Raw genomic sequence first — 27,181 nt, 5'->3', positions numbered from 1 at the left:
TTTTTTGTTTTTGTTTTTTGTTTTTTGTTTTTTTGTTTTTTTTGTTTTTGCTTGTCAAAAAATTTTCTGAGTATGATACCTTTGGAAATGGATTTTAATTTAAGTGACTAAGATAAAAAAAAAAATAACGTTTAATATCCCCTCCCCCTATCCCCAATCATGAGACTAATGTTGAAAGTCAGAAGGAGAGAGGTATAAAAATTACGATCCCTTGTCCACAACTTGCATATTTTTTCCGAATTAAATTAATATATACTTATTCTGACTTTTTCCTATTCTGTTTGTGTTATAAAATAAATTAATATTTTTAGTCGTTGTCAATATATCAGTTAGGGTTTTTATGGACTTTCTCACTTCATTCTTGATTGGATAGGAGTATACGCCTTTCTTGGAAGGGGGGGGGTCTTGATATGCTTTGTCCGCAAAAAGTGATTCGTGTATAGGGTTTGCAGAGATTTAATACAGCTCCCCTTAGACAAATAATCATGTTTCTTTTGTATGCCTTTTATTTGAAGGGGGGGGGGGTAGTAAAATTTTAGCTTTGTACGTGGTACATTACGCGTTCGGATTTTGTTTTCAAACCCCTACAATGCTTTTAATGTTCGCAAAATAAAGATATATGGCTCTTACTTTACAAATGGCTTCTATTTTCAAATATCTTTACATCATATTCAGCACCCACGTTCTCTAGGGTGGGCTTGTTGTGTATGGGAGCTCTAACCTTCTGCAATAGAGGAGTTTCAACAATGTTTGGCTTTATAAAATGGAAAGAAGAGATTCAGCAACAAGTTCCACCAGACTGAAACTATCTTAAAGATCTATGGATGCAGCCCATTATAAGTTTTCGATCTGATGCACGGGATGCACGGAATACTTCCAGCCATTTGGCTTGAAATTCCTTAATATTGATGGACTTCGTATTTTGATTCCTGCAAACGTAACACTTCAAAATATATTTATAACTTTTTATTCGCTCTTCAAAGAACAAAGGCGGATCCAGCCCCCCCCCCCCCGGTTTTGAAATTTTTGTATGTAGAACTTATATGTTCATCATCCTTAAATCAAGGAAAAACACCTCTTATTAATTTTTGTAAGAATTCGTCAGCTTCCGGGGGCTTCGCTCCCGGACCCCCATCAGGGCTTTGCCCTGGACCCACTGGGGCTTCAATATAGCCCCCAGCCTTCTACTGCCCCCCCCCCGTTGTGAAATTCCTGGATCCGCCACTGTAGAACATTCTGGGTTTGCTTGATTGACCGTCATAGCTCATCGGTATCCCGTGTAAATATCGGTCAGTAATACACCAGGATCCGTAACGAAAAGGCCGGGGTTGGGATGGGGGAGTGGTACCGGTTAAATTATAGCGGCCCCCATTCTTCTGTTCTGCAGAGATATATGGATGCTGTCTTCCACCCTTTCTGCCCCTTTTGCTCTGCACTTGCTCTTAGATAAATACCTCTGCACCAGCGAGATTATACAATACCATGTATCAGAAAGCCAGAGAAAAGAAGGGGCTGTGCTTTCGAAATGTTCCTTTTCCTCTCTCGTCTCAGTTGAAGCTTTCCGTCAAATCTCATTTTGCAGTCTGTGACATTGCGACAATGACAAATATTTCAGAGAGAGTTCGGTGCCAGCAACAAGCTCACGGTAAAGCATGACATTGGAAATAGTCCTCTCTGATTGTGACTGATATGGGTCAGCAACAGACACGTCCTGCCAGTTCTAGAATTTTCATGCTTTGTCTTTAACGTACATGTGCTAGTGGGAGATACTTCGTCTACGTTGATGGCGAAAAATCAAGTCATGTCCAAACTTTGCAACTAAAAAGTGATCGCTTCGACACCGCGGTGCCTGAAATACCCTAACCTGATAGATTTTCTGATTCTCTTAATTAATAGGATCATCGCTTTTACCGCCTTTCAAATCCACATGTCGAACTCCACAAAAGGAAGTCAAGAGAAGAAATCAAGAAGATGAAACCAATAATCCAATCCAGTGGAGTCCTTCTTTACTTCTAATTATAATCAGCAAAACTACGCTGAAAATGTGGATTTTATAGATGTCTTGCTAAATGTTGTTGGCTGCTCTTAACTGGTATCCTCAGTGATATGATGACGGAGCCATATATTTGCTGATGATCCCTTAACTGCAAAGTCTTCCAGGACAGCGTCAGCTACAAAGAACAAGACGCATATATTTAATGTAGATAATCTTTCTCCATCGTAGTCTTCGCAAAGAGACCATTGTTAGTGTTTGCTTGCTTGCTTGTTTAACATCCCTTGGAGAATTTTTCACTCATATTGAGACACCACACTTGCCGATGGAGGGCTGCAGATTTAGAGCTGTATTCGACACTTAGAGCCTTAGAGCAGTGAGGGATCTTCTTCGTGCCAGCACCGACTGTGACACGCAGGACCTCGGTTTATACGGTCCATTCAAAGGATCTCATTCGCGTCACACAGTTGATTCGAACCGATCAACTCCTTACTCCGCGACTCTAGAGCAAACGCTGTAACCACTGCGCCACGCGGGCGACCCATTGGTTGACTTACTTCACTCATTCCTGTTCGCTCCTTGAGGAGCATAGGGCTGCAACCATACCGCGCCAGCGACTTTGTTTTGTGCTATATTTTGGACACAGGTAAAACCTCCCTCTTTTGCCTCCATTTTCACGGATCTTCTCCAGGTTTGCAAGGGTCGTTCAGCCCTCCTCTTTCCTTGTAAGTTCCAATTAAGAGCCTATTTTGTGATGTCCGGAGATTTACGTAAAGTGTCTATCCCCTATCCCCATTTTCTCTTCTTTATGTCGATGTAGTTGCATGGGGTTTTTGCTGGTTCTCTCCCATAGGCTGCTGTTTGATATTGTGTCGGGTCATCTGATGTTAAGGATATGGAGGAGACATTTTTTGATGAAAGACTTTAGTGTGTTATTTATTGTTTTGGTTACCTTCCAGGTCTCAGAACCATATGACAATTTTGTTAAAAATCCTGATTTTGCTGTTGATGGAGAGTGCTTTAGAATTTCAGATTTGTCTGAGGGTATTGAAAGCATGCCTTGCCTTCTTAGTTCGGCTTTTGACGTTATCTGCGCCACCGTCCTTCTTGACGACACTCCCAAGATATAAGTGAACCTGTCGGTTTCTCAATGTTTTTCACCCATATTTTTTAAAAGTAGCTCTCAGTTTGGGATGAATTTTATACTGAAATCTTAAACACAATTAATTTGGAAAAATAAAGTTAATTTTGAGGGAAAAAGACCATATCTCTATCGAAAACTGTCTCTAAATTCATCTATGATTTTAGGTCATGCTAAACTCTGCGCTCAGATGGGATCTATACTCCTCCATTGATTGAAAACAAGTATTCTTTTGGGCCTTGATCGGACCAAATTTGTTAAGAAGGTGCATTTAGGTAGAGTTTTGCTAAGCTTCTTGTCACCCTGCACATGAGAGTTGTTTCTTCCTCTTCACTGTTTAAGCTGCAGGTGGTGGTTTCTGACTCCATCTGTCAGTGAACCAATACGTGTTCTGTTTCAGACAGCAAAATACCGATATGCTCAGCAGATTAGACTTAGGTTGAACCAAGGCTTCATCAATGAATCCAGATTGTGGAAATACGCATGCTGCCGTACGGTTCTGCAGAATGATAACAATACCACGTACTTAGCATCTTGCACTCTCTCTCTCTTCTATCTTTCCTCTGGAACTTGTTTTTGTAACGATTAAAAATACCTTTTTGAAAACAAGATGCTAACACCAGAATTGATGTTTTGCCATATCATGCACTCATAACAAGTTATTTTGCTTCTGGCAGTAGACCTCTTCTTATGGTCTCGATCGCTCATCTTCACCTACATGTAGGTGGTGACAAGTCCATAATTCACCCCCTTCTGTAGATCCATCTTCCCGACTCTTGGATTGTTGTTTTGTCCATGCAGACTGTTGTGTTTTTTATTCCTGCATGGAATCTACGATGTGCCTGGATATATACATATCTTTATAGTGCTAGTGTCACTCTTGTCCCTCCATCTCATTGAAATCAAGTATATACTCGAACTTGAGCTAACTATTCGAAGTTGGATAGAGGCTTTCTTCTGCGAAGGAAAGGTCAAACTCTTCTGTTATATACAATTCGATATATTACACTGCTGTTTCTGCGACAAACACTCTTGAATATAACACTCGTGCACGTTAATTATGCAAAATCACTTATTTTCGAGGAGTTAATTTTTCGTAGTTTGATGAGAAATGGTTCATGAGGAATGAAGAAGAAATATGATGCTGTATTTTTGAAGTTATAAAATTTTGTGGGGGACATGAATTTATGATTCTCTTCGCACCACGAAAACAAAGAAATTAGGCCCACCTCCAAGAAAATTATTGATTTTACACGATTCTATTTATTTATCCACTTGTTTGCCTGTCTACGTGTATTATGTTACTTGAAGACGATGTTACGGACACGATTTGGGTTGTGGTTTGATTGAACGGCTTTCTTCGTGTCATCGAACTTAGGCGGGGATGTTGTCAAACGTAACAGAAAGTTGTCCCAGGCAAAATTTCGACGGATCCAATTTCTGAAATACCTGGAGACTTTCTTTAGTACGTGAGCAGTGCTGCTGCCTCTTGCAAGTGACTGCTATAGAAGCACAGAATCAGCTTTTCCTTTTTAAAGACTATTTGGACTTTGCTCTTCCAGATGACTTGTATAACCGTTATGGATTGAAAGTTGTGTCACGGGAATGGTTCAATCTCTCTCTCTCTCTCTCTCTCTCTCTCTCTCTCTCTCTGGCATTCGTATATTAGACAGTTGTTCTATTCAGTCGGCAAAGCTCTTGAACAAGTATTGAGTTACGCTGATACATGATTGTCCATTCCCTGGCATTGTAGTACAGTACTAGTACTGTGAATCTATCACCAAGCAGTTGTAGTTCATGTAATTTCTTTTATGCAGTCTTATGTGTAATGGGAATTTGATCTCTGGGAATGTAATAATATAAAAATTTTCTGGAGCTCATTATTGATGCTGTCATCAACGTACTCGATCATCATTTAAGATATTGCATGGAAAGAAACACTATGATTGCATGGTCAGCACTTAACTGACGGGGATCTTCCTTTCTTGAGAGGAGCTGACAAACTACAGTTTCTGCAGTGATCTTTACTACTGTCGACAACAACCTGCAGACTCAGATCTTGACTCAGGACTCAGAACTACCCTTTCCTTTTTTGCTTGTTGCCTTTTTAGCTCACCTGAGTCAAAGGTTCGAAAGATATTTTCTGATCAAAGTTTGTCCGTTGTTCGTCCATGTGTCTGTCTGTTTTAATTTCTTATATCTTCGACTTCCTCTCCAGAACGCTGGGCAATTTCACCAGATTGGAACAGAGTATCTTTGGGTGATTTTTTGGTCCAAAATTACAAGTACATACTGGGGCCATGCCTTGAACAAAATGAATCAACACATAAGTTTCATTTTATTTCTGGCAACTAGAGAAAAAGATATTTAAATGAATTCCCCATTTTCGTCTTTTCTTGATTATTTCCCCTTGCAATTGGTACACTGGTTCTGGAAAAGAAAAGGTAGCAGACGACGGACGGAAGAGCAAAGGTTGATCAGGAAATCTTTCTTGGGCCTTTGGCTCAGGTTAGGTAAAAACCATTGCCTTGAGTAAGGAGTTAATTTTCACAAAACTAGCTGTTCTGGACATAAGATGTTGTCTGCTTAATATCTTGAGAACCTTTTGCTTTAAAGACATATTTGGTACACTAGTACCCTTTAAGAAGTAAACGACCCCTATTGATATCAAATTCTGATAGCAATCAAACGTAGGACATGTATTGTGCTTGCCCCTGACTTGTAGATAACATATTTTTTTACGGTCATTTCAGACATTTTTAATTAAAAGTTATTTTTTTTGTCACATGGGGAAGGCAAAAGAGGGGGGGGGGGGGGGTTACATGTTTCTAAATCATCTTAAACATTACTTGTTTATAGGAATTTTAAGATGATTGTAAGATGATTGATAAGTGTATTAAATGAGTAAACATACATCTTGCCAAGAAGCATATACTGAGGTTCAGTTACATGTTTGATTATTATACCTCAGCAACAACATTGGGGTGGGGGTGGGGTAATACTGAAAACACCAGTCCATCCAGTCTGTATATACTCAATTTTAAGCTCACTAATTAGACCACTTTCTAGCTGGCTCTAGAGGTATAAAATTTAAATGAGCTCACTTTTGATCTCAGTCTCAACTTCACGAAAGGAATATTTACTACAGGGCTCTAATTGGTGACTAATTTAGCACAATGGCGCCTTAAATTTTTGATTGGCACCTAAAATTTCTCTATGTTGCCAATTTGGTGACCATTTTAAAATGACTTGGCGATGGTCAAATTTTGGAACTATAAACATGATTTTCAACAATTTTTTTCCAGAAGAGGCGAAAAGAAATTTTAAAGTGAAAATCATTTCCTAGTTACTGTATCTCCTACATTACTATAGGGGGTAGGGGCACAAAGGTACTCTTATGTCCTTCCACTTTCAAAAGTGGAAGGAGCACTAAACATCCCTCCCATGACTACCCTCACGGGTCCCTATATTGACTAATAGCAGCATCTTCAGGCTCCTGAAAAAATTTTCCTCTCGGCTAAAAATGTGCATAGGAGACTAAATTTTTTTTATTAGGAGCCAGCTGGTGCCTAAACTTTAGAGGTTACTTAGATGTCTGATACTAAAAGTGAAAGTGTGGGTATCTCCAAAGCAATTTTGCAGATGTGGTGTGTAACAAGATGATGCCTGCTTTGACTGTACCACTGGTAAGGGTATCAGTCCTATTGGGAGCTATAGTTATGTGGCAGGTCTGATTGAGAGGGACTGAAGAATAACACAACCTCTGTAATAAACATTGTTTTGGCAAGAAACAAAAATAAATACTGGAGGAAATACCAATGTTTTTATTAACAATTTTTTTGATCTGACAAATTTCAGTTCAACTTGTAAGTAAAACAGTAATGGTACAAGTAGTCACGTTTAATCATAAAACAGTTCTAGACTGAAAGCCTAAAATCTCACAGCCTATTTCATATACAGTAAAACAAGCATAGACTGAACTCACATATAGGGGAAAACTGCTTACAACAAAATATATAGTAATGAATAATGAAAAAAATATTAAATAAATAATGGATGTAAGTACAGTGTACAGAAGCAATTCTTACCATTTTAATGATTCATTTCAAGCATGTCTTACTGTATATCATTTACAATGCCTCAATTTGAAATCATAATCTGAATCCTTATCAAAGTTTTCAAGAACATTGCAATCTTGCTGACAAATAATAAAATTCAGTAAAACTTGTCTTATCGGGATGTTGTGTAATCCAAAATCTTGCTTAATACGATGTTAACTTTAAGTCCATTTCAGTAAATTCATTTGTTTATAAAAAATGTTGTCCAATCTGGAATCTTGTCTAATCCAGCCAGGTTAGACAAGTTTTACTGCATATACTCCTTGACCTCCTTTCCCTGGTTCAGGTTATGTACATAAACATGTTAAAGTCTGTAAAATAAAGATGGAAAATACCACCTTTCTAAGTTAAAAATAGTTCTTCTTGTGTAAGACATGAGAAATTATAGATCCTAATTTGTGAATGATGCTCTGACATAAAAAGCAATGTGTATAACTTCAACATCAATATCTTGATAGATCCAAGTGACACCCAGGACATCCCAACCATTTTTTCATGTATTTTAACTCAGTATCTTAAACCTGGGATAACTTCATTTTTTTTTTCTCAGTCCAATTAAGATAAAGTTTGACTGTATCATGTTCACATCGCAGATGCAGAGAGCAATTCATACAACTTCAGTAACAAAATACACTGTCAAACCTGAAAAGGAATAACAGCACAGCAAACATCTCAAAGAAATTAATTATTAACAGATTTTCATTTAACTTGCAGTAACCAGGTATGGTAGCTAAAATTATATATTCATTAATTAGAAGACAAATAATTTTGATTTTGAAAACTTTGACTAAGGACAAAAGAATAAACTACATGAATTACATGAAAAAATTCAAAGTTATGATGATGAACTCAATTTCCTAATTTTCATGTTTGTCAGAGAAATTATTATAAACAATTTAACTTGCCTTACTTCCACGATACTTAAACTTAACGATTATACAACAAACCATCGAATAACAACAATAATGTACAATATCCTTATCTAGGTTAGCACTTACATAATATGTAATTATTAAACATAATTAATGTTATCGTAGTGGTTAGGACACTTGATCTTTCTAGTTATTCTTTAAGCATCACATAACAATAAAATAATTGACCTATAATCGCCATGTTAGAAAGTTATCACAGAAAAGGGAAATAACTCTTAGTGAATTCCAGTTGTATGAGTAACATAGGTAACATATATATAGGCATCACTTCGAGTACAAAAAATAATGCGTACAGTCATACAAAATATATTTCCAGGATAAAAGGGTCCCCTTTTCAAATGTCAGAATAAGTTTTTTCTCTTTGTAGCGAAGTTCTTTCAATCAACAGTAAACATAAAACTGCTGAATTGTATAAGAGAATATGACATTTTGATTCATGACCCATGTAAGATCTATTCCAAGTAGAAAAATAAAAACTTAGAAAAAACCTCATTTTTGAACAAAATATTTATGATATATACAAACAATGTACAACTATATCCTATTTACATAATTCAAATGGATTTCATAAAAAATAAACAACAATAACATACAACAACAAAATAACATTTAAAAATGTTGATGAAACAAGTTTTGACAACAGAAACCTGATTAATTACAATAACAATATAATACATGGATTTCTAATTCTACATTTCTTAAACAAGAATTAAGAATAAGGGATTAAAAACCATGTGTGTTAAGAAGAGCTCTTAAAAATGAGCTTTTCAATTTTGTAGTTACCACTGAAAGACGCATGTAGGATATTCACAATACAGATCTAATCAAGTCTGAAAAATTAATGTAGTAATTTGTTTTTAAAAAGAATTGTTTTCATGTTTTCATGGGTAATTAAAAATCTCTTGTGTCATGCATAAAAGGCCAACCAAATGTTTCCTTTTTTTGCTAAAAAGAGGATTAATATTTTGATGTTTCTGACACAAGCCTTTGTGGCTAAGGCTTGATAATAAAATATCATTTTTTAAATAAATCCAACACATACAAGAACCAATACTTATTCATGATCATGCAAAAATATTTGTGCTTAATTTTGAATATTTTAAAACAAGAACTGAAGCAGTACCTACATAAAAACTAAAATGTTCTCACAATAAAGGACTGTTATGGTAAGGCCCAGTATCTGACCAAGTCTGGTTAATTTGCTTGAGAAAACAAATATCCAGCTAAAAATTGTTGCTGCAGTCAAAATGACAGATGTCAAAATAGATATTGGTGAAAAAGGATAAACTATTTGTTGGTTTCTATGGTATCAAAAAAATATGTTGTAAATATTTGGTTTTTGAACTTGATTCTTGTGCTCAAATGAACACCTCAGGCATTTTACCTAAACTTTTCCACTTTCTAGATAATGTATCAGAATTTTCAGGCTTCTGTTTTGTATATAAGTTGCTTGATTTTCGGTGGTATGCTTTTCCTATATTTTTCCACTTTCTAGATAATGTTGTATGAGCATCTTCAGGCTCCTGTTTGGTATAAGGTGCTTGGTTTTCAGAGGTATACTGGTCATTGGGCTGATGTCCTTCCCTTTATTTATCCATCCCTGGATAGCTGACCGCTCATAAGTATAGCCATCTTAAAAAAATGTGCACATTATTATTATTATGAATCAGGTGACATGAAAATTAACTAATGCATGATTTAAATAAACTGTTTTTTTCTCAGTCCTTTTTGTTTCCATGTACTGGTAAAAATATATAATTGGTGCCATATTGATATCCACCAGTAGCTAAACTAAATTTCTCCAATCAAACTCACCCTCTGCCATCACTGGATCCTTCATCAATTCCCTTGTTATAGGACACAAATACTCATCAGGAATACCATTATCTGTTAAGACATGTAAAAGGTCTTGACACTGATGCAATTGAGTGACAATTCATTAAACATGAGGACCATGGGCCACAACATTAACCTCAGTCCATGTGGTCCTACTGTTTTCTTCTTCAGAATAAACAAAAATTTCCCTGTACATTCCATGTAAATGTTTGATCCCAATTGTGGCCCCATCCTACCACTTGGGAACATGCTTTGAAAAAGACTGAATATGCACTACATGAGAGGTAAGACTAGTTGTGTCAATGTTGTTCTTGAGAAGAATAGATATTCAAATTTTTTTTTCCAAAGAAGTGTGAAAGCTTGGCTCCTATTGTGGCCCCATCCTTGCCCATGCTTCTTGAGAGGATGATTTACAAAAAAAAAATTCACAGCATCTTTCTATTTTCAAAGTTTGATCCCCTACTGTGGCCTTGAATCTTCATTACCTGGGCATGTTTGCATATGAATATGACTAAATGTGACCCATGTAAAACTTATATTCCTATTGTTGCCCTATCCTACCCTAGAGCCATGAAACTTGAATTTGAACTACCTGAAGATTCATATATTAAAATATGACTACATGTAATCATGCCTTGTTGTTCTTGAGAAGGTTTTAAGGATTTTTCCTACATTTTCCCATGTAAACTTGGATCCCAGGGGATTTGAAAAGCCTCGAATCTCCACTACCTGAGGATGCTGGAATATTAACATGGCTACCCATGACCTTGCTGTTCTTGAGAAGATTTTTTAAGATTTTCCCTTTACATTCACAAGTTATCCCCTAATGTTATCCCCATCATATCGTTTGAGGCCATAATTTGAACAAATTTGAATCAATCTTCATTAAGAAATCTTTCACATAAGTTTGAATGTTTCTGGTCCAGTGGTTCTTGAGGAGATCGCTATTCTTAATCATCTTCGATGAAGATGTGAAAAATTAAATCCCCTCACCAATGATGCCTTGTAAGAAATTTTTTTGAAATTAATCAAATAGTCCCAGAGAAGAAGTCAAAAATATGAAAAGTTAACAGATGATATACAGAAACTTTTTGTAATGAAAATGAAGATTTTTTCCCTTTATGTTTGTTTGCAAAACTTGATCTTGATTGAAGACACTTTCTTAGCATTAGGGGAATGTCTGAGCACCACTAAACCCACCCTTCTTGAAGAATGGCTATATTATCTTTATTTGACAATTCACAGCCTTGACTGTTGTGTGTTGCTATCATATACACCTAACATAAATATCACCTCTTGATTAAAGTACATCTAGATGCTCTATGGTTCATAAAGACTCTCTGAAATTTACCCAACTTTCCCATGGAAAACTTGTACTGGCACAAACATACAGCATATGTTATTTTTTCACAGATCGATGGTTGCAAGTGTCAGCCATGACAGTGCCTGATATGTCCAAAATCATCAATAAAATTATACAATTTTAAGGAAACTTCTTATTAATGACAATTCTTCAATTAATTTGTGGAATTCCCTTAAACATACTCACACTTTACCCACCCACCCCATCCCCATTGTTACCAATTCAAAAAGCCACTCCCAAGAACAGTGAACCTTATATATATATAAACCCCAGCTGGAGTTATCTCACTTTACCTGAGATATTGGAAACACTCCTGGTAATGGTTGGTTTGTTCTGAGCCGTTTTAATGCAGCGTAAAATCTTATTTCTGTGTCCTAAGGCAGCTGAAATCAAGAAAATATATTCAGCATTTGAGTGAACTATTCAGTATCTTCCACAGAATATAATACAATAAGAAAAGCATCTGAAAATGGAATTTGATTCATGAGAGTTTCTTAACAAATGACTTAACACTTTGTTACTTACTAACTCCTAAATCTATCAGAGTCTTATCATCCATGTTACAGAGTTCTGTCCCATCTATAGCATTGGACACAAATGAGTCTTTGTATTGGCCAAGCTCAATTTGAACTAGCCAATCACCAACATCCTCTGCTGACCATGACTCCAAATGTTTGTGGGCATCCTCTTTCTTCTCCACCTTCACAGCACATTGTGGTTCTTTGTAATTGTCTTTTAAAATTAAATAAGAAAACTGTTAAAGAACCTTTTGAACTTCAGTGGTTGATCCAGTTTACCTGGTACTTCCATTGGACTCAATCTTGTTTGTCAAAAAATTTTCATGAAAATCTTATTTTATAGTGAAGTTGGAGAGCTCAATTCATTCGTTTCATTGGATTTTGAATCCATCATGTATTAAAATCTATTTCATCAATAACAGCCCTACCAGTAAGTTTTGGTCTTGTCAACATTTTCTATACATAATAAGGGCCCTTGATTGGTAATAAAAGAAGTGCTATGTTACTGAGGTAAATGAAACCTCCTCACCTATACAATCCTCCTGTGTTGTGATTTTCCAGATCATGACCAGCTTGTCATTAGATCCAGAGGCAAGAAGACGACTGTCACTGGAGAAGGCGCAGCACGTAACATAACGAGTATGTCCTTCCACAACACACAGCTGTTGGGTAGTGGACTATAACAAACAGGTCAAAATTTAAAAAAATATATGCCATGGATAAAAGTTCTTTTCAATTTAAATCTTTCACTTCTGATAAAAATTTCAAAATAAAAAAAAATTGTTATTGCTTCTTAAACAAGCAAACTGAGAAGATGGGCAGAAAAAAGAAGTGGTATAAAAGGAAATGTTTTCATGAACTGATAGTAACAGTGAATTCTTAAACTTTTTATCCTACAGAAAGAATCAACAAATATAGTGCCACACAGATAAGCATAACGCCTAGTTCGAAAATAATGCTACACATAAAGATAAAACATGTACTTACAGGGTCCCAAATTCTAACTGTTTTGTCAATGGATCTGCAAAAGCATATACATATTATTTAGCAAATAGAAGTGGTAGCTGATGCTAAAGGTGCTATAAATAGCAGATATTCTAGCAAATGCAGTCATGCAAGTACAATCCTAAATTTCCCCACTTGTTCATTTTACCCCATCCAAGCTATGTAAAGACATACATGAGGAGGTATCAAAGAAACCTCAGAAGAATATAACAAACTTACGCTGATGCCAATAAGTTTCCATCAGGGGAAAAACAACAGAAATTGACTGTCCCTTCATGTCCTTTAAAAGTCAGCTTTTGTCTCAAGACCACTGCTGGTTTTAAAATGAGCAATGTGAAATTGTGAAATTAAGTCACTTTTATAAAAAAAAAATTGTTTTACTTTACAATGTGCATAGAACCTGGAAAATGTTTTAGTTTTATTCCACTTTAGAAACAAAAGATCTTAAAAAGTTGCTAATTTGATGAACACCATATTCCATTCTCCAAAGTCAACTAGAAAATGAAGAGAAAACATGTACAGAGCTAGCATGTATCTGAAATACTGAAACTAAGATCTAGTATAAAAAATTAAGAAGAGAATAGTCTTTAGCTTACAAGTGCAGCTTAGATCTGCAGTCATTTCCCAAATTTTCACCAAATTGTCCTGCCCAGAAGTGGCCACCTTATAAGTGACACATTCAGTGACCCCACTGTTTTCCACTTTTGTGTGAGGGGCAAAGTCACAGCTTGTAACCCCAAGGTCATGACCTTCCAGAACATAGGTCAAAACTTTTCCATGCCCATACTTGGCATCCCAGACTCTCAAGTCCCCATTGCTACTCCCTGATATAATGAATGTGCTGTCAGGTGTAAAGGAACAGGCAACAACTGATGCATCGTGACAGGTGTTGTAGGACCTACAATGTATAGAAGGGAAAATTTCAAAATATTTTACAAGGCATAAGGCAAATCTTCCGTCTTTCAATAATTGCAAAAAAAAATTACGGAAGTTGAGCTTGAGAATAAGTGGCAACTAATTCATGTGAGCTATGAACCTTAATATATCTCTATCAATAATTATTTTCAAAAATTTCTTTGTAGTTCTCTATAATATCCTAATGACCATTTTCTTTCAATATGATGGGTACAGAAAATTTGACCTGACTAAAGTCTTCGTTGTGACGTCCCATAAAGCCAGAGTTTCGTCATCACTTCCCGATACAATAAACTTTGAGTCTGGAGAAAATCGGCACACTCTTATGCTCTGCTTACTAGTATGTTGAAATGTTGCCACCTGAAGCGAAAAATTAATAAATAAATAAATAACTTCAAGATAATGTAAATCTGAAATGATATGTTAATTTGAAAATCTATTTAACATAACCAAATACAAACTTAAAAATTCATGGAAATGGTTACATTTACATCACTCTTAATTAATATCATAAAACCTAACATTACAAGTATGATATTTTTTATTATCAAAATGGTATAGAATCTTTATTTATAATGTCTTTCTTTTTTCTCACTTCTATCAGAGACATATAAAAATGGTTTTTATATGTCTCTGCTTCTATGTACACATTACAAACCTTAGTCCCCAACTTTACATCCCAAAGAATAAGTTTGCCATCAGTAGAACACGTTGCGAGAAGTGTTCCAAATGGCGAAAATGTGCAGCAATGAACGTAATAAGCGTGGCCGACAAGTGGTGAAGCAGACACTTCAGTGAAATCCTCCGTATCCCATAATCTCACAGTTTTGTCTCCGGAGGCTGTAGCTAACTTTCCATCAGGTGAAAAAGCTACAGAATTCACATCAGATGTGTGGGTGGCTATGGTATGATGAAGACTTGCCACCAAATGTGGACTTGATGACATCATGTTGAGATTGTTCTTACTTATAAAATGTCAGTATCTGGAATCATAAGTACTTTGCATAATAATAAATGAACCTTTGATGTAAACATGACAAAATACTTAAAGTGAATCTTAGAATGTAAAACTTTAGCTAATGTAAGAAAAAATTACCTGGGCAATTATTATTTCCACAGATCTAATGTTATTAAATTCATGGAACTAATGTCAACTAAAAACGAAAAAATGCTGAAAAAACTACGCATGTTTATCTTAAAAATTTATGATGCTGTCTGTCCTCCTTGATATATTTTCCCCTCTCTTATTTATTTATTTTCTTTTTCAATCATCTGTCATGTTTTTTGTTTTGTATATGTACCTCTGACCAGATTGTATATAATGTATATATGTTATTAATTGTTGCAAAGCTTTCATCTCTATGTTTAAATATTACAAGAGACTAAAAAACCATATTAACAAAAATGGAATTAGAAATCAAATTCCTATTGCTGCTTTCTTAGAAGATGACAATCTATATAATAATGGTGTAAAGGATAATTGGCAGAGTCAGATTGATAAATTAAAAAAGAAACTTCCATCATTAGATATTACTGATAACACATTTAGCAGCTACTTGAAGAATTTCTACATAAAAAATGTTAATTTGCAACTTCAGAACATTGAATTCACCAAATGTGGTAAATTATTATTTTACAGTCAAATTAGAAAGAACTATGAATTACAAGACTACTTGAAATTTCCAATTAATAAATCTGTATGTTCTAAATTAACAAAACTGAGAATTTCTGCACACCCTTTAGAAATTGAAATAGGCAGATTATAATTCAAAGCCTTGTATCCCAAAAGAATCTCGTTTTTGTCACTGTTGTAAAACTGTTGTAGAAAATGAAATACATTTCATATATGACTGTCCTATAAGGCTATATATAAAGATATGCGAAAAAAGTATTACCCTTTGAACATCTATAATTTAAATGATAACATTTTGAAGGAAAATCATTGTAAAGTACTTTGTAATCTTGACAATGCAGTTCATTCTAGAAGGCTATGCGAATTTTTACATGAATGTTTTGAATTGTGTTCTAAAAATAGAGCACAATAATATATATATTTAATGCATTAATTAGTTCATCTCTGTCCATATTATACTTTTTATACTATTTGCATAATGATTATGTATAACTTCAAGTTGTAAACGTAGCTGACTTCACTGATTTGTACACTTGCATGTATGTATGTATGTACTTTAGTATGTGTTTTAGTAATCTGAAAACACACTGTATTTTTTCATTTTGTATGTAACATGGTTGTATGCCAACATGTTTGGTGAATCAATAAATAAATTGAATTGAATTGAATTAATGAACCCCATGTACCAATATTTTGGTTTGGGTGAATAAATTGAACTTGAACCACTATGGCTGATAATTATATAATTCCAAAACTGGTTTATACATTCAATTTATTATTCTTTATTTTGTAGAGCTTGGTATCAAGATATAACTTTATAAAAATCATGCAATCGCTATCAGATTGCTCATTATAAACATGCTTTATTGTGCATTGATACTGCAAGCTGAACACCACACCCTGACAACCTCATCCTTTTTTATCCCTAAATTTTGCTATGGTACCACTGTAATTGTAATTGAGACCCCAGTCCATCCTTTTTTTCAATAGAAAAAAAGACCTAAATTAGCATATTTATATGTCTTGGTTTAAAATGGTAGTCTTGGTTTTGAAATATGGATTTCAGGTGTGGCATATACCAAAGGTGCACATCGATATTTTTTGTTGTTGATGATTGCCCAAATCATTTGGCAAATTCATGCAGAATAAAAAAATTATCCATTGTAACCAGTTGGTAACTGAGACTTGATAAAATTATAATTACTAATGTATTACAAATCAAAGTAGTAGTGTCAAATTTATATAATACAAAGCCTTTAGTATAACACAGCTGAAAAAATCTAAACCTCTTGATAAACGTATAAAAGTAACCGTTATGAACAATTATTACCTGTCAGTCAGCTGATAACTGGATAACACAAACGGCTATCTCAAGTCAAGATCTCTCAATGAACTGATTTTATCATTATATTTTTAATTTTTAAGGAAAAAAAGATATACAAACCTGTGCTATCATTTATTCTGTAAAATTATTTTATTTTACAAACATATTCTCTCGTCATATGACAGTGACTGTGATTGCTTTCCTTTTAGACATTTCGCAAACATGTCTTCCATGTTGTTTTGTGACGTACTGACTGATCATGTGACGAGCACCTGTCTGCATGTTCAAAATGGCGGGATGATTTGAGATGCTGAGAGTATCTATGAGATGTTTTCTTTTAGATAGGAAAGGCTCAGTTGCACAAATATCTACCGATAAAGGACAAAGTCCATAAAGCACAGATGTTGCTTAAATGTTTTGACATTTTTTTGTCCTGAGAGGTCTCTTTTTATCAAAGATAATGCGAATTTTCGGGCAGTTCCAAGACAAGAAAGGAGGGGATAAGAAATCTCGACAAAAAGATGCACAGAAAAACTTCATCATAAAAAGGGATGATGTGTACTGGTCTAATCTTATACAGGTAAAAGGGTGAATTCTTTGAAGCCACAAAATAAAATCCCACAGGATGAATTTAAATCCCCAAACATACATCGTGAACCCCCTTCTATTGTAATGAACCTGCCATTCTCTGTTTATTGAATCGTGTGCGCTATCCATTCAACTATGGTATTTTCAATATTCAGAGGTATAAAAGCGTATAGATCGAAAATTCAATAGAGGGGAAACAGATAGAAAACATGAATTTTGGCGTTGAGTAACCAAGATACAGGAAAATGGCGACCGACACGGATAGTGTTCAAAATCACATGACTAGGCTGCGGATGAAAATGGTCCAACAGGTGATGTCATCAAAAATTAGATAAGAATTGTTTATTTGTAATAAGTAATGAAGGAAAGTAGTTAAATTAAAAAAAAAAAAACATCAGTGATGCTTGCTTTTATGTTTATGTTTACATGTGACAAGGAAGAAAATGTTTATAAATGTTTGTTTCAATACACATAATACAAAAGGTTGGAATTATTTACTGTTGAAGTTTAAGAAATGAATTATTGAATGGCACAGTGTACAGGTTTGATTAATGACGAATACACATTATCAGTACAGTCCCCCTCCCCTTTTTGGTTTTTTAATATGCGTGACTATGTATTTTATTTAGTTGATACAGGCTTATAATTCTGTATCTTTCATATACTAATACTATTTAATACCTTCATATACTACTACTATTTAATACTATTAATTTTGTTCAGTTTTTATTCAGAAATTTATCTTTTGATAGACAATTTGTTATGACAGACAATTGTGAATGAATATATATAAGTTCTACGTATTGACATTTTAAAATGAATATTCAGTGATAATGAATAAGTAGTTGCACATTTTTTCACATGCGTCACTAGCTGGTTATTTTTTCTGTATATGCTTAGTTCAGATGGAAATTAAGATGTGGTAGAAGGTTGGCACTTGTCACAAAGGCAAAGGTTGCCTTTGACATTTATTTAGAAATATTAAGTCAAATTGAGGTACTCAATATATATTTTGAATTAGTTATTTCATAAACTACTTTGCAAATATATACCTTTCTAAAAAATATACATTATTGATTTTAAGAGCTTAAAGGTGGAATTTTATCTCAGATTTAAGTTATTGATTTATCAACTTCATTTACCACAGCTGAATAGTTTGTTACATAAAAAAGTTCTTGGTCATAGTTCTCATTAGAAAAGTCAATGTCAAAAAATATCTGTATTATCGGTTAATGATTTTTCTTCTAAAATAGATGTAGCATTCAAAATTTATGATTCTTTAACTAGGCAATAATTAATATTGAGAAAAATTTATTTGAATATTTTTCATTTGAGTTTCTTTTTAATAAAAAAGAATTGTAAAACATCGTAACTAAGTTGGAGATTATAATTATATAATCTTAAAAGCACTGTATTTTTATGTAGGATATAAATGTCAGGGCACCATTATTCTACATGGTACAGTTTGATATACAATTATAATAATCTTTGTCAATATCTTGCTACTACAGTGAAACCTGTCTTATCCGACATGCTGCGGGAAATAAAATCAATGTCGGATTACGCAGTGTGTCGGATTACCCAGTGTTGAATATTTCTGAGCATTATCATTAGTGTCAGACGACTTCATACCGCCCCCCCCCCCCCCCAAAAAAAAAATCAATTTTCATTAGGTTTAGAGTACACGTGTATCTAATTGTCAAAGTGTTTGCATAATTGTGTGTTTCTTTGTTGTGTAAAATATACCTGATTAGCATTTCTTTGAGAAACATCGTTTGTGATATAGCATTAGTAACTCTGTAATAATATGTGAAGATTTTTCGTGGACAAAACAGATGGAACTGTCAATCGCTTCACGATGTTACAATTTAAATAATTTTTACTTTTTGACAGTACAGTAGATAAAAGTAAATGTTTCGTCTACCTTCTCTACACAGTGGTATTATTCTTTCAACAGATTTTCGCCATTCACGCGACTTTTTATACAAGCGGGACGTAACTCTAAAACATTGTGATTGCGATTGAATTTTAATCAAACAGACGTAGTTTAATGAATAACTTCAAGCGGTATTTTTTGCTTCCAGCAAATCTTTTATGTGCACAGCCTCGCTTTTTTCAGTGTATAATAACCCGGAAATGAAACATTTTCCCTTAGACAAGATGCTGCCTTCAAATTGTGTATTGTGTACAATGTTACTTATACAGTAGTTCGCCGTACTCATTTTTTATTTTCATTACATATGGCTTTACGAAGGACTCTTAGTGCACAATTGATTTTAATTTCAAACTAAAAACCTTATTTATTCTGTAAGGTAAAGGCGATCTAAATATCATGTAGTATTTTTATTTTCCGTCGCGTGGATGCTATTTTGTCAATGCAAGAATAACTACAAAGAGAAATGATTGCCTAATTTTTAATTTCAAACACTGTTCATTTAATGCTTAGATAAACTAAACACTTTCAAACTCATACGTGTAATTAACTACTCTCTAAGTAGACCAATCTTGTGACCAAACGGGTCAATCATGTTACCTGGCCTGCAGCTAATTACGGTACACCAGTGTAATTATGTCAGATTACTCAGGTGAAATCATAAAGAAATTATCTAGTTCTGTTGACAAAAAAGCGCCGGAATTCGGAATGTACAGTGGTCGGAATATACAGTGTTTTATTCTATAGAAATTATAATGATTTTTTGGGGAATAAACTATGAGGTCGGAAAGTCCAGTGTGCCGGATTGCACAGTTGTCGGATTGGACAGTGGGCACTGTACATGAACCTAGACCTTAGAGTCAGATGATATGCATGAACTTCATCAAGCAGCATCCATGTGAATCACTAGATGCAACTTTGTTCAAATGAAATCTGTCCCTTGTAAGGGGTGGGAGTGGAGCTAATGTGCCTAAGCAAAAAGTTTAACATATAGGAAAAAATGCATGATTTAAAAATCTTTTTTTTTTAAATGTTCCAAGAAATAAATACTTGAAGCTTATATTAGGGTTTCAGATCCAAATTGGTATAATCCAAAGCTGTTCAAAAAAGTTCAAGTTTCCATTTCTACTACAAGTGACCGGTCATGGTAGCTTAGTGCTAGGGTGCTTGCTTCGTGATTCAGAGGTGCTGGGTTCAATTCTCATTCCTAGCACTGCATCAAACCTGACACGTTTTAACATAGATCGTGACTGATTCTTTGCCGAGCACCTGGCACTAGAAGTGAAAATGGGTCTTAATTCGGATGAAAGTGTATGGACCGAGGTCCCTTTCATGGTAGTGATGGCACAATATAGATCCCTTACTGATAAGCACTGTAAGCACCATGCATCTGTCAAACTGTGGCACTTCATCTTATTAAAGCAGGTGATGTCTCTGCAAGAGGGAAAAATTCTTAAATGGGATGTTAAACAATGTACAATCAATCAGTCTACTACAAGTGTATATGTCATAAATGCTTATCCTCTTAAGGGCATCAGTTTAATATACAGAAAAATGAATTAAATCAAATCCCTAACTTTTAACCAAAACAACAAGCTTTCATGTTCAAGGCATAAATGCCTTAAATTTTTTACCTCAGATCGATCTGATTTTTTTTTCCTATAGATATACACTGCATCAGTATTACAATTAATTTCTTTTTATTTTATGAATATTTTTGATGTATACTTATGGATTGTATATTTAAAGGAAATTTCTATACCCAATTAACACTGTGACTGAAGTTTCATATTTGAGCATATGATGGAATTTCAGTGTTTTGAAATTAGATGTTAGTTCCTTGTGCATATTTTAATGAGTCAGTATTCTGTAAATGCTCTGGTCCAGGAATATTTTTTTCCAGGGGGTTACACACTAGCTCAAACAAATATTGAACCTGGAAATTATTTTACTGGAGAAAAAAAAAAAACGAGACATCTTGCCTAAACCTGTAAAACCTATTTCATGGGAGTGGAAGGGGGAAGGAGCAATTAACTTTCTTAAGTCAATTTTCTTCATATCTTTATACACATAATGAGGGGTCCATGTTTCCTTGAAAGGGGGGGGGGGAGAGAGGGTCCAAGGTCTTTTTTTGGTTACATAGCTGAGAAGTGTATGCATGTAGATGAATTAATCAGATTGGGTAGAATTTGGGTAGAATCCTTATGTAGACAGTGTAGATAAACCCATTTCAAGCCATGGGCCCAAGGTGAGCTAGGTTTATATTTATAAAAAAAAAGTTTCAAAATCTTCTTCTACAATGAGTTGCAGAACAGCAAGGTTATAATTCAGTTTACAGAGAAGATGTTAGTCCTGTGGTAATATTTTTATTTCAAGTACCTTTTTCATAACGCCTTTTCTCAATAAGAGTTTCACTGTTCTAAAATATTGTATAAGCAGAAATTTTAGCGAGGATTCAAGTTTGGCATTTTTGGCAAGGGTGTTGAGTTCGCTAAAATTTAATATCGCCAACAATAAATACCCAACGGAGTTTACTGTTATTGGTCTAGGTATCGCAAAATCACTAACATTATTTCTCACTAAAATCAAATACCTTTTATTTAGGGAAAATCACTAAATTAAATTTGCGTCTCGCAAAAAATTCTACCTGTATAAAAGTTGGTTAGATACGTCTTAAGTTTTCATCCAAAGGCTGTCACAATAAATTATATACCTCAAGATAACGATTTAAAAATAATTTGTTTCCTTGTTTGTTTGTCCAAACTTGTAGTAGCTAGGTTAAGCATCATGGACTCTGATGAGATGCTAATGATTCCCTCAAGTTTATATGTTACAGTATAGTCAGTTGGAGATACTGGTATACTGATCTAGCTGTTTTGCAGTGGTACTGTTACATTTTAGAAATTAGTTTGTCGTTTGTCAAATCTGTATTGAATGGTTATACCAAAAGTGTATTTTCAAAGGACTTTGAAGCAAGAGAGATCCTAATAATCAAATATTTTGCCCCCTCCCCCTGAAAAGTAATTTTGCTTCCCAAGAATAAAGAAAATTGTGCCTGCTTAGATCATATAAATGAAATAAGTAAGTTACCAAATTTGCATATTCAAACTTAATGCAAGTACTTATCTTGCAATTACAGAGTTTGAATTTTGGTCTGTGAGCTAGATTCTGATATTCAATGTTTTGGAAGCTGTCAGTTGACATTTTTTTTTGTCACCAAACTTTAAATAAAATGTTAGATGTTGAGTAAAAAATTAATGCAGATTAAATATTTGTCTCCAGTGTCTTATATTTTGTTGCTTTTAAATAGTCCGTTTATTAAAATCAACAGTACCAAATTCCTAAATGTAAGATAAAGATGTGCAGTAATTGTGTTTGGCCTAATTGATTACATTGTTCTTCTCCATCACATCCAGGCACGTAGAACACAGGGGGGCCAGGGGCCTGATCCCCCTTTTTTTCTAAGTATAGTATTTTGCTATAGTAAATTTCCTTTAGATGCTAGCCCCCCCCCCCCCCCCCCCCTTTGGACAGTTGTCAGATAATTTTTGGAAGTTGGACCCCTTTCCCCCCCATCCCCCACTTTTGGTCAGTTTAGGTTTTTTTTTTTTTGCTTGTCAGATTTTTTTTGGGAAGCCCCCCCCCCCTTTTGAAACTGTTGCTACGGGCCTGACATCTAAATGATAATGTACTTGACCCACATCTAAATGATAATGTACTTGACCTCATAAAAATGGATAATTGTATAAAATTGATAAAATATTTATACAAATAAAAAAAAATTGTAGAGATCCATTTCTTTCATTCTACCACTGTGTGTGACTTGAAAGTAAAGATTCCCTTAATTGCTATGAAGTAGATAGGGTACTTATGAAATATTTGTTCAGACAGACCCACCATTGTCGTAGAACTGCATAATTCATGCAAAAGTACAAATAAATATCAAATTTAGATTGATTTAAATGTAGGATAGGCTGGAAAAATAAGGTTGTGTTGACCTATATCTTTTCTCTATTGTTATTTACCACTGTATATATAGAATAAATTTTTTTTTATGTAAACATTGTCAGGTTTTAAGAGTCATATTCACTGAACAGATTCCATTCTTTAGTGTGCTACATATTGTATACCAACTGATACTTCAATTTCCATTGTATGCTCTGAATAATTTTCCTTTTGATAATCCTGAAGTATATGACTTCATTAGTTATATAGCTCATCTTAAAGAGAGAATGGGCTATTCTGATTTTCCAGGATATGTTAGGTCCTTTTTTTTTTATATGTACAGTAGGTTTTTTTTCTTTGGTGTCATCTAACAGAACTGTTGCAAAAGTGATCAAGTGAACCTGAAGACTATGGCTAGTGACTCCATACCTCTTATTTACTAGTACCCATTGCTCATTAAGGAATTCAGACCCATAGTAATTGTTTTACCTTTAAAAATTATTTTCTTTATACATAAAACAATTATACTTAAAAATATCATTTACTGAGGGGTCAATGTAGGCAGAATGTGTTTTACCAAACCTTCGAACCAAACTGTTGCCTTCAGCCTATGTTCTCAGGAAAGCAGTTTGGTTCGTGGGTCTGAAAAAGCACAAGTTGCCAAGGGTGAATCTAAAAGGGGTTTTCAGGGTTATTTATATGTAAAAGTAATGAAAAAATGACCCTGCATGGAACCCACCCACCCCAGAAACACTGACCCCATTTAAAATGGTAAGGAGAGTCATGTATCTGAAGAAAATTTACTTAAGAAAGTGCTCCCTTCAAGGTTTGGCAAGTTGTTGACATTTTTTGTTCAGTTGTTGTTTTTTTTCTGAGTCCGACATTTGTTAGAGTTGATGTGGAACCCCCCCCCCCCCCCCCCCAATCCTGCCCCTGGTTGCAATTGCCCTCAAACCCAGTCAATAATGTATATATAGTGCTACATATATAGTAAAGGAAGCTGGACAAAGTGTCTTATTTAGCTGATCCATAGACATGAACTTACTAAACAGTTTGAGTAATTTCACATCTTAAGCCTGCTTTTAGTTTAAAATATTAGATAATAGAAAGACAATTTTTACTTTTTGAAAGTAATTTGGACTTGAATTGATCTGCTTGTGCATAATCAAGATAAATCAAAGTGATTTCTGAATAAATTCTGGAAGTTTGCTTGATTGGCATACAGGTACGATATTCTGTTAAATTTTTACATAAATTGATTTGAATAAATGAAACAAGAACTTCATAAAATAATGTTTGCATAAGAAGTTCAAGGTTATACAATTCATTGTAAAAATTCTTGGGGTGTATAAAGGATTTTAAAATTAATATATAATGTATAAATAAAAACATTAAAGAAAGTATTCTGTTTCAAAGATCAACACAATAACAGAGTAGAATATGTTAATGAGGTGATCTTTAGTGTTGGTATTTACCATTTTGAAATTGTAATTCTGAGTAGTAGGTATTGTACCATATATGAAGTCATTTGATATTTATCAAATTCCACTCTAATGGCTAGACACTCCAAGGGGTAGGTGTTCTTGCATACTAAATAATTTCAAATTCTGCGCCTCTACGTTTCTTTACAATTTTGTCCAAAGGTTAAGAAAATACCACCCAAACCCCACCATTGATATTTTTATGTGTTGTGGTGAGAAAGTTTGTTTGCGTCACATTATCAAAAACTTATGGCTTTCACGTACATTAACATTTATAAAAGCCTTTTCCGTAATGTCCAATTCAAGTCTACTGTACTTTAAAAACAGATATTTACCACAAAGTGATTTTCAATCGCACTATAAAAATCATATCTTTTTAAACATCTGAACATCAATAAAAGTTTTTTTTTCCACTGAGAAGGTGCAACGTACAGAATTTTTTTTCCTATGTTGGTTACTAACCGGCTCAAAATCAACATAATTTATGCATACATGTTACTATGACAGAAAATGATCACAAGAAGTTTTTTTTAATCGTATTTTAAATCAAATACAATAGGACAATACACAGGTATTCAAAAGGAATCAAATTGATGCATGCATGTTTTCAAAAAAGTGAGTATATTAAATGCGCCTTTGTTAAATCTAAATGCCTATGTCTTGATAATTATATTAAGGTAATTTAATCTCAAGAATTTGGTCTTATTGACTTAGAAAACTGTCTTTAATTTTGTTGTACTTCATCATTAACATTGATGAAAGCAAAATATAATTCATTTAATATAATTATTTTGATTTTAAGAATGTATTTATGCAAATAAGATTTAATCCTTCATTTGTTTTGCTTAGAATGTATACTTTAAAAGGATTGGTTTATGGGGATGGGGGGAGGGGGTATCCTCCATATAAATACTCACTGTCAATCAAACATTTACTGTATGTATTGTTTCCCATAGAATCAGTTTGTCTTAGATAAAAGAGTCCATCTCTATATTCAGATCTTCATAAATATATTGATTCCAATTCACCGCTGGAGAGTTAATTTAAAATATGATAACGCTTTACTGTAAACAAGACTTAATAAAAGTAAAATATCCAGTGGTCAGAGGACATGAACCAATCAATGGTTACCAACTGAATGTAGAACCTGAGGACAGAAGGTTGTATTGTGACCAAATGAACATACAACTTCAAATGAAATTCATTTGTACTTAATTTAATTAATATATTGTTGCTCTATTGAGCACTTTTACCAAGGGAATTTTGTATTATCATATTATAAGATGGAAATATGATATTTTTTAAAGATATTTTTTTCTTTCCTTTTACAGAAAATTGCCAATGAAAGAGACAAACTGAACAGACCAAGTTCAACTGATAGTAAGTGTTACATGTACTTGTATCTGTGTTCATTTTGTGAACTCTTAAACTTATGAAGAGTTTCTTATTTCATCAAACCAATATAGTTGTGGGACAATGAAATGAAACTGGTAATTAAGGTCACTGGATTTTGGCCAAGGCATCGTACCAAAATCTTTGAAAATGATGCATTAAATTTGGACACTAAAAACAAGTTCATAATTAAAAATAAGCAATGAACCCTCTACCAAACCTCTGAGAATCTTGTCCCTTGGATCTAGATGTGGCTCAAATTTTTATCTTCTGGTTAAGTTAATTCCTTCAATATTTCAAATACCCAAGTTTGACAGACTACACTCTATAAATGAGCTATTTGAAATAAATCTTTGCTTACATGAAATATAAATTTAAGAGCAGGACTAAGTATTAGTCATTATGTCAAAGGCTAATGTTCTCTGGGTGGTGCAATGGTAAGAGCATTTTGTTCTAGGAGATGCTCCTTAAAATTATGTTATCTGATCAAATCCTATTGTGGAACATGGAAAAAAGTCCTTTGGATGATACAATGTACCTTAGAAACGAAAGTCTTGTGACAGTAGGCACTTGCACAAAAATGATCCCTCTATGGCCAAAAATTCCTAGTACTAAAATTGCAGCTGCCTACTGGCAGTTGGTGGAGTCCCAATATGAGTGAAAAATATATTCTTTAAGGGAATTTTTAAATTGCTGTGAGAAAGATGAAGGTCACATCTGTAGAGTTACTTAAATATGAAAATTTGATTTTAGGTTGTCTTTTGGACGATGAAGATACATGTATATATTATTTCCAAGTTTGTTTTAGTTTGCATTGATCATCTTTTGCATCTTCATCTGTGTCCTCTGGTTAGGATGATTTTTTTGAAATATTTAAAATTATATAAAAAAGGGATTAAAAAAGAAATTATTATCATTATTGAAAAAGATGTTAAAGGTGAAGTAATGGCCTAGTCGAACATGATGCCATAATGTTCAAGATCTATGATCTGAACTCACCTGACGTACATAGCAGTGACACTGCAGAGTTGTCCTAGCACACTTTAAGGTGAATTACCCCCATC

The 27,181-nt window shown here is 34.1% G+C and overlaps 2 protein-coding genes across 6 annotated transcripts in view; one reads left to right on the top strand and one right to left on the bottom strand.

Moving 5' to 3' along the window:
• Positions 1-6,935: 6,935 nt before the first annotated feature.
• LOC133183112 (WD repeat, SAM and U-box domain-containing protein 1-like) lies at positions 6,936-16,998 on the bottom strand. Of its 2 annotated transcripts, none has more exons than XM_061318072.1 (11): positions 16,899-16,998; positions 14,480-14,804; positions 14,048-14,181; positions 13,503-13,804; positions 13,126-13,219; positions 12,889-12,922; positions 12,431-12,578; positions 11,909-12,115; positions 11,677-11,766; positions 10,000-10,071; positions 6,936-9,816 (listed from the first exon to the last, which is right to left on the bottom strand). In XM_061318072.1, exons 2-11 carry the CDS (start codon positions 14,768-14,770, stop codon positions 9,659-9,661), a joined length of 1,530 nt encoding a protein of 509 aa, XP_061174056.1. In that variant the 5' UTR covers positions 14,771-14,804; positions 16,899-16,998; the 3' UTR covers positions 6,936-9,658. The 2 variants fall into 2 exon arrangements, with proteins under 2 accessions (XP_061174056.1, XP_061174064.1); XM_061318080.1 differs by having other exon boundaries at positions 13,126-13,216.
• Positions 16,999-17,155: 157 nt separating this feature from the next.
• The window catches only part of LOC133183052 (uncharacterized), a 43,648-nt gene continuing 33,622 nt past the window's right edge, over positions 17,156-27,181 (top strand). The window contains exons 1-3 of one of the 4 annotated variants that reach the window (XM_061317990.1): positions 17,298-17,358; positions 17,522-17,677; positions 26,057-26,105. In XM_061317990.1, coding sequence (XP_061173974.1) covers positions 17,612-17,677; positions 26,057-26,105 — 115 coding nt within the window. In that variant the 5' untranslated portion in view covers positions 17,298-17,358; positions 17,522-17,611. Of the gene's footprint in view, positions 17,359-17,521; positions 17,678-25,297; positions 25,341-26,056; positions 26,106-27,181 lie in introns of those variants that run through there. The other 3 variants (XM_061317983.1, XM_061318015.1, XM_061318007.1) reach the window with 3 other exon arrangements.

Source organism: Saccostrea echinata, unplaced genomic scaffold (genome assembly GCF_033153115.1).
Source record: "Saccostrea echinata isolate AGI-Se365-2 ecotype Australia unplaced genomic scaffold, CSIRO_AGI_Sech_v1 ptg000001l, whole genome shotgun sequence".
Classification (NCBI taxonomy): domain Eukaryota; kingdom Metazoa; phylum Mollusca; class Bivalvia; order Ostreida; family Ostreidae; genus Saccostrea; species Saccostrea echinata.
This window is presented reverse-complemented; position numbering and strand designations above follow the sequence as displayed.

What these genes read in the sequence shown, in the direction of transcription:
- LOC133183112 (XM_061318072.1), bottom strand. Translation starts at nt 14,770, where the DNA reads ATGATGTCATCAAGTCCACATTTGGTGGCAAGTCTTCATCATACCATA. An exon ending in AACACAGGAGGATTGTATAG is followed by an intron (nt 12,116 to 12,430) that starts GTGAGGAGGTTT and finishes TAATTTTAAAAG; the next exon opens with ACAATTACAAAGAACCACAA. An exon ending in GGATCCAGTGATGGCAGAGG is followed by an intron (nt 9,817 to 9,999) that starts GTGAGTTTGATT and finishes CATTTTTTTAAG; the next exon opens with ATGGCTATACTTATGAGCGG.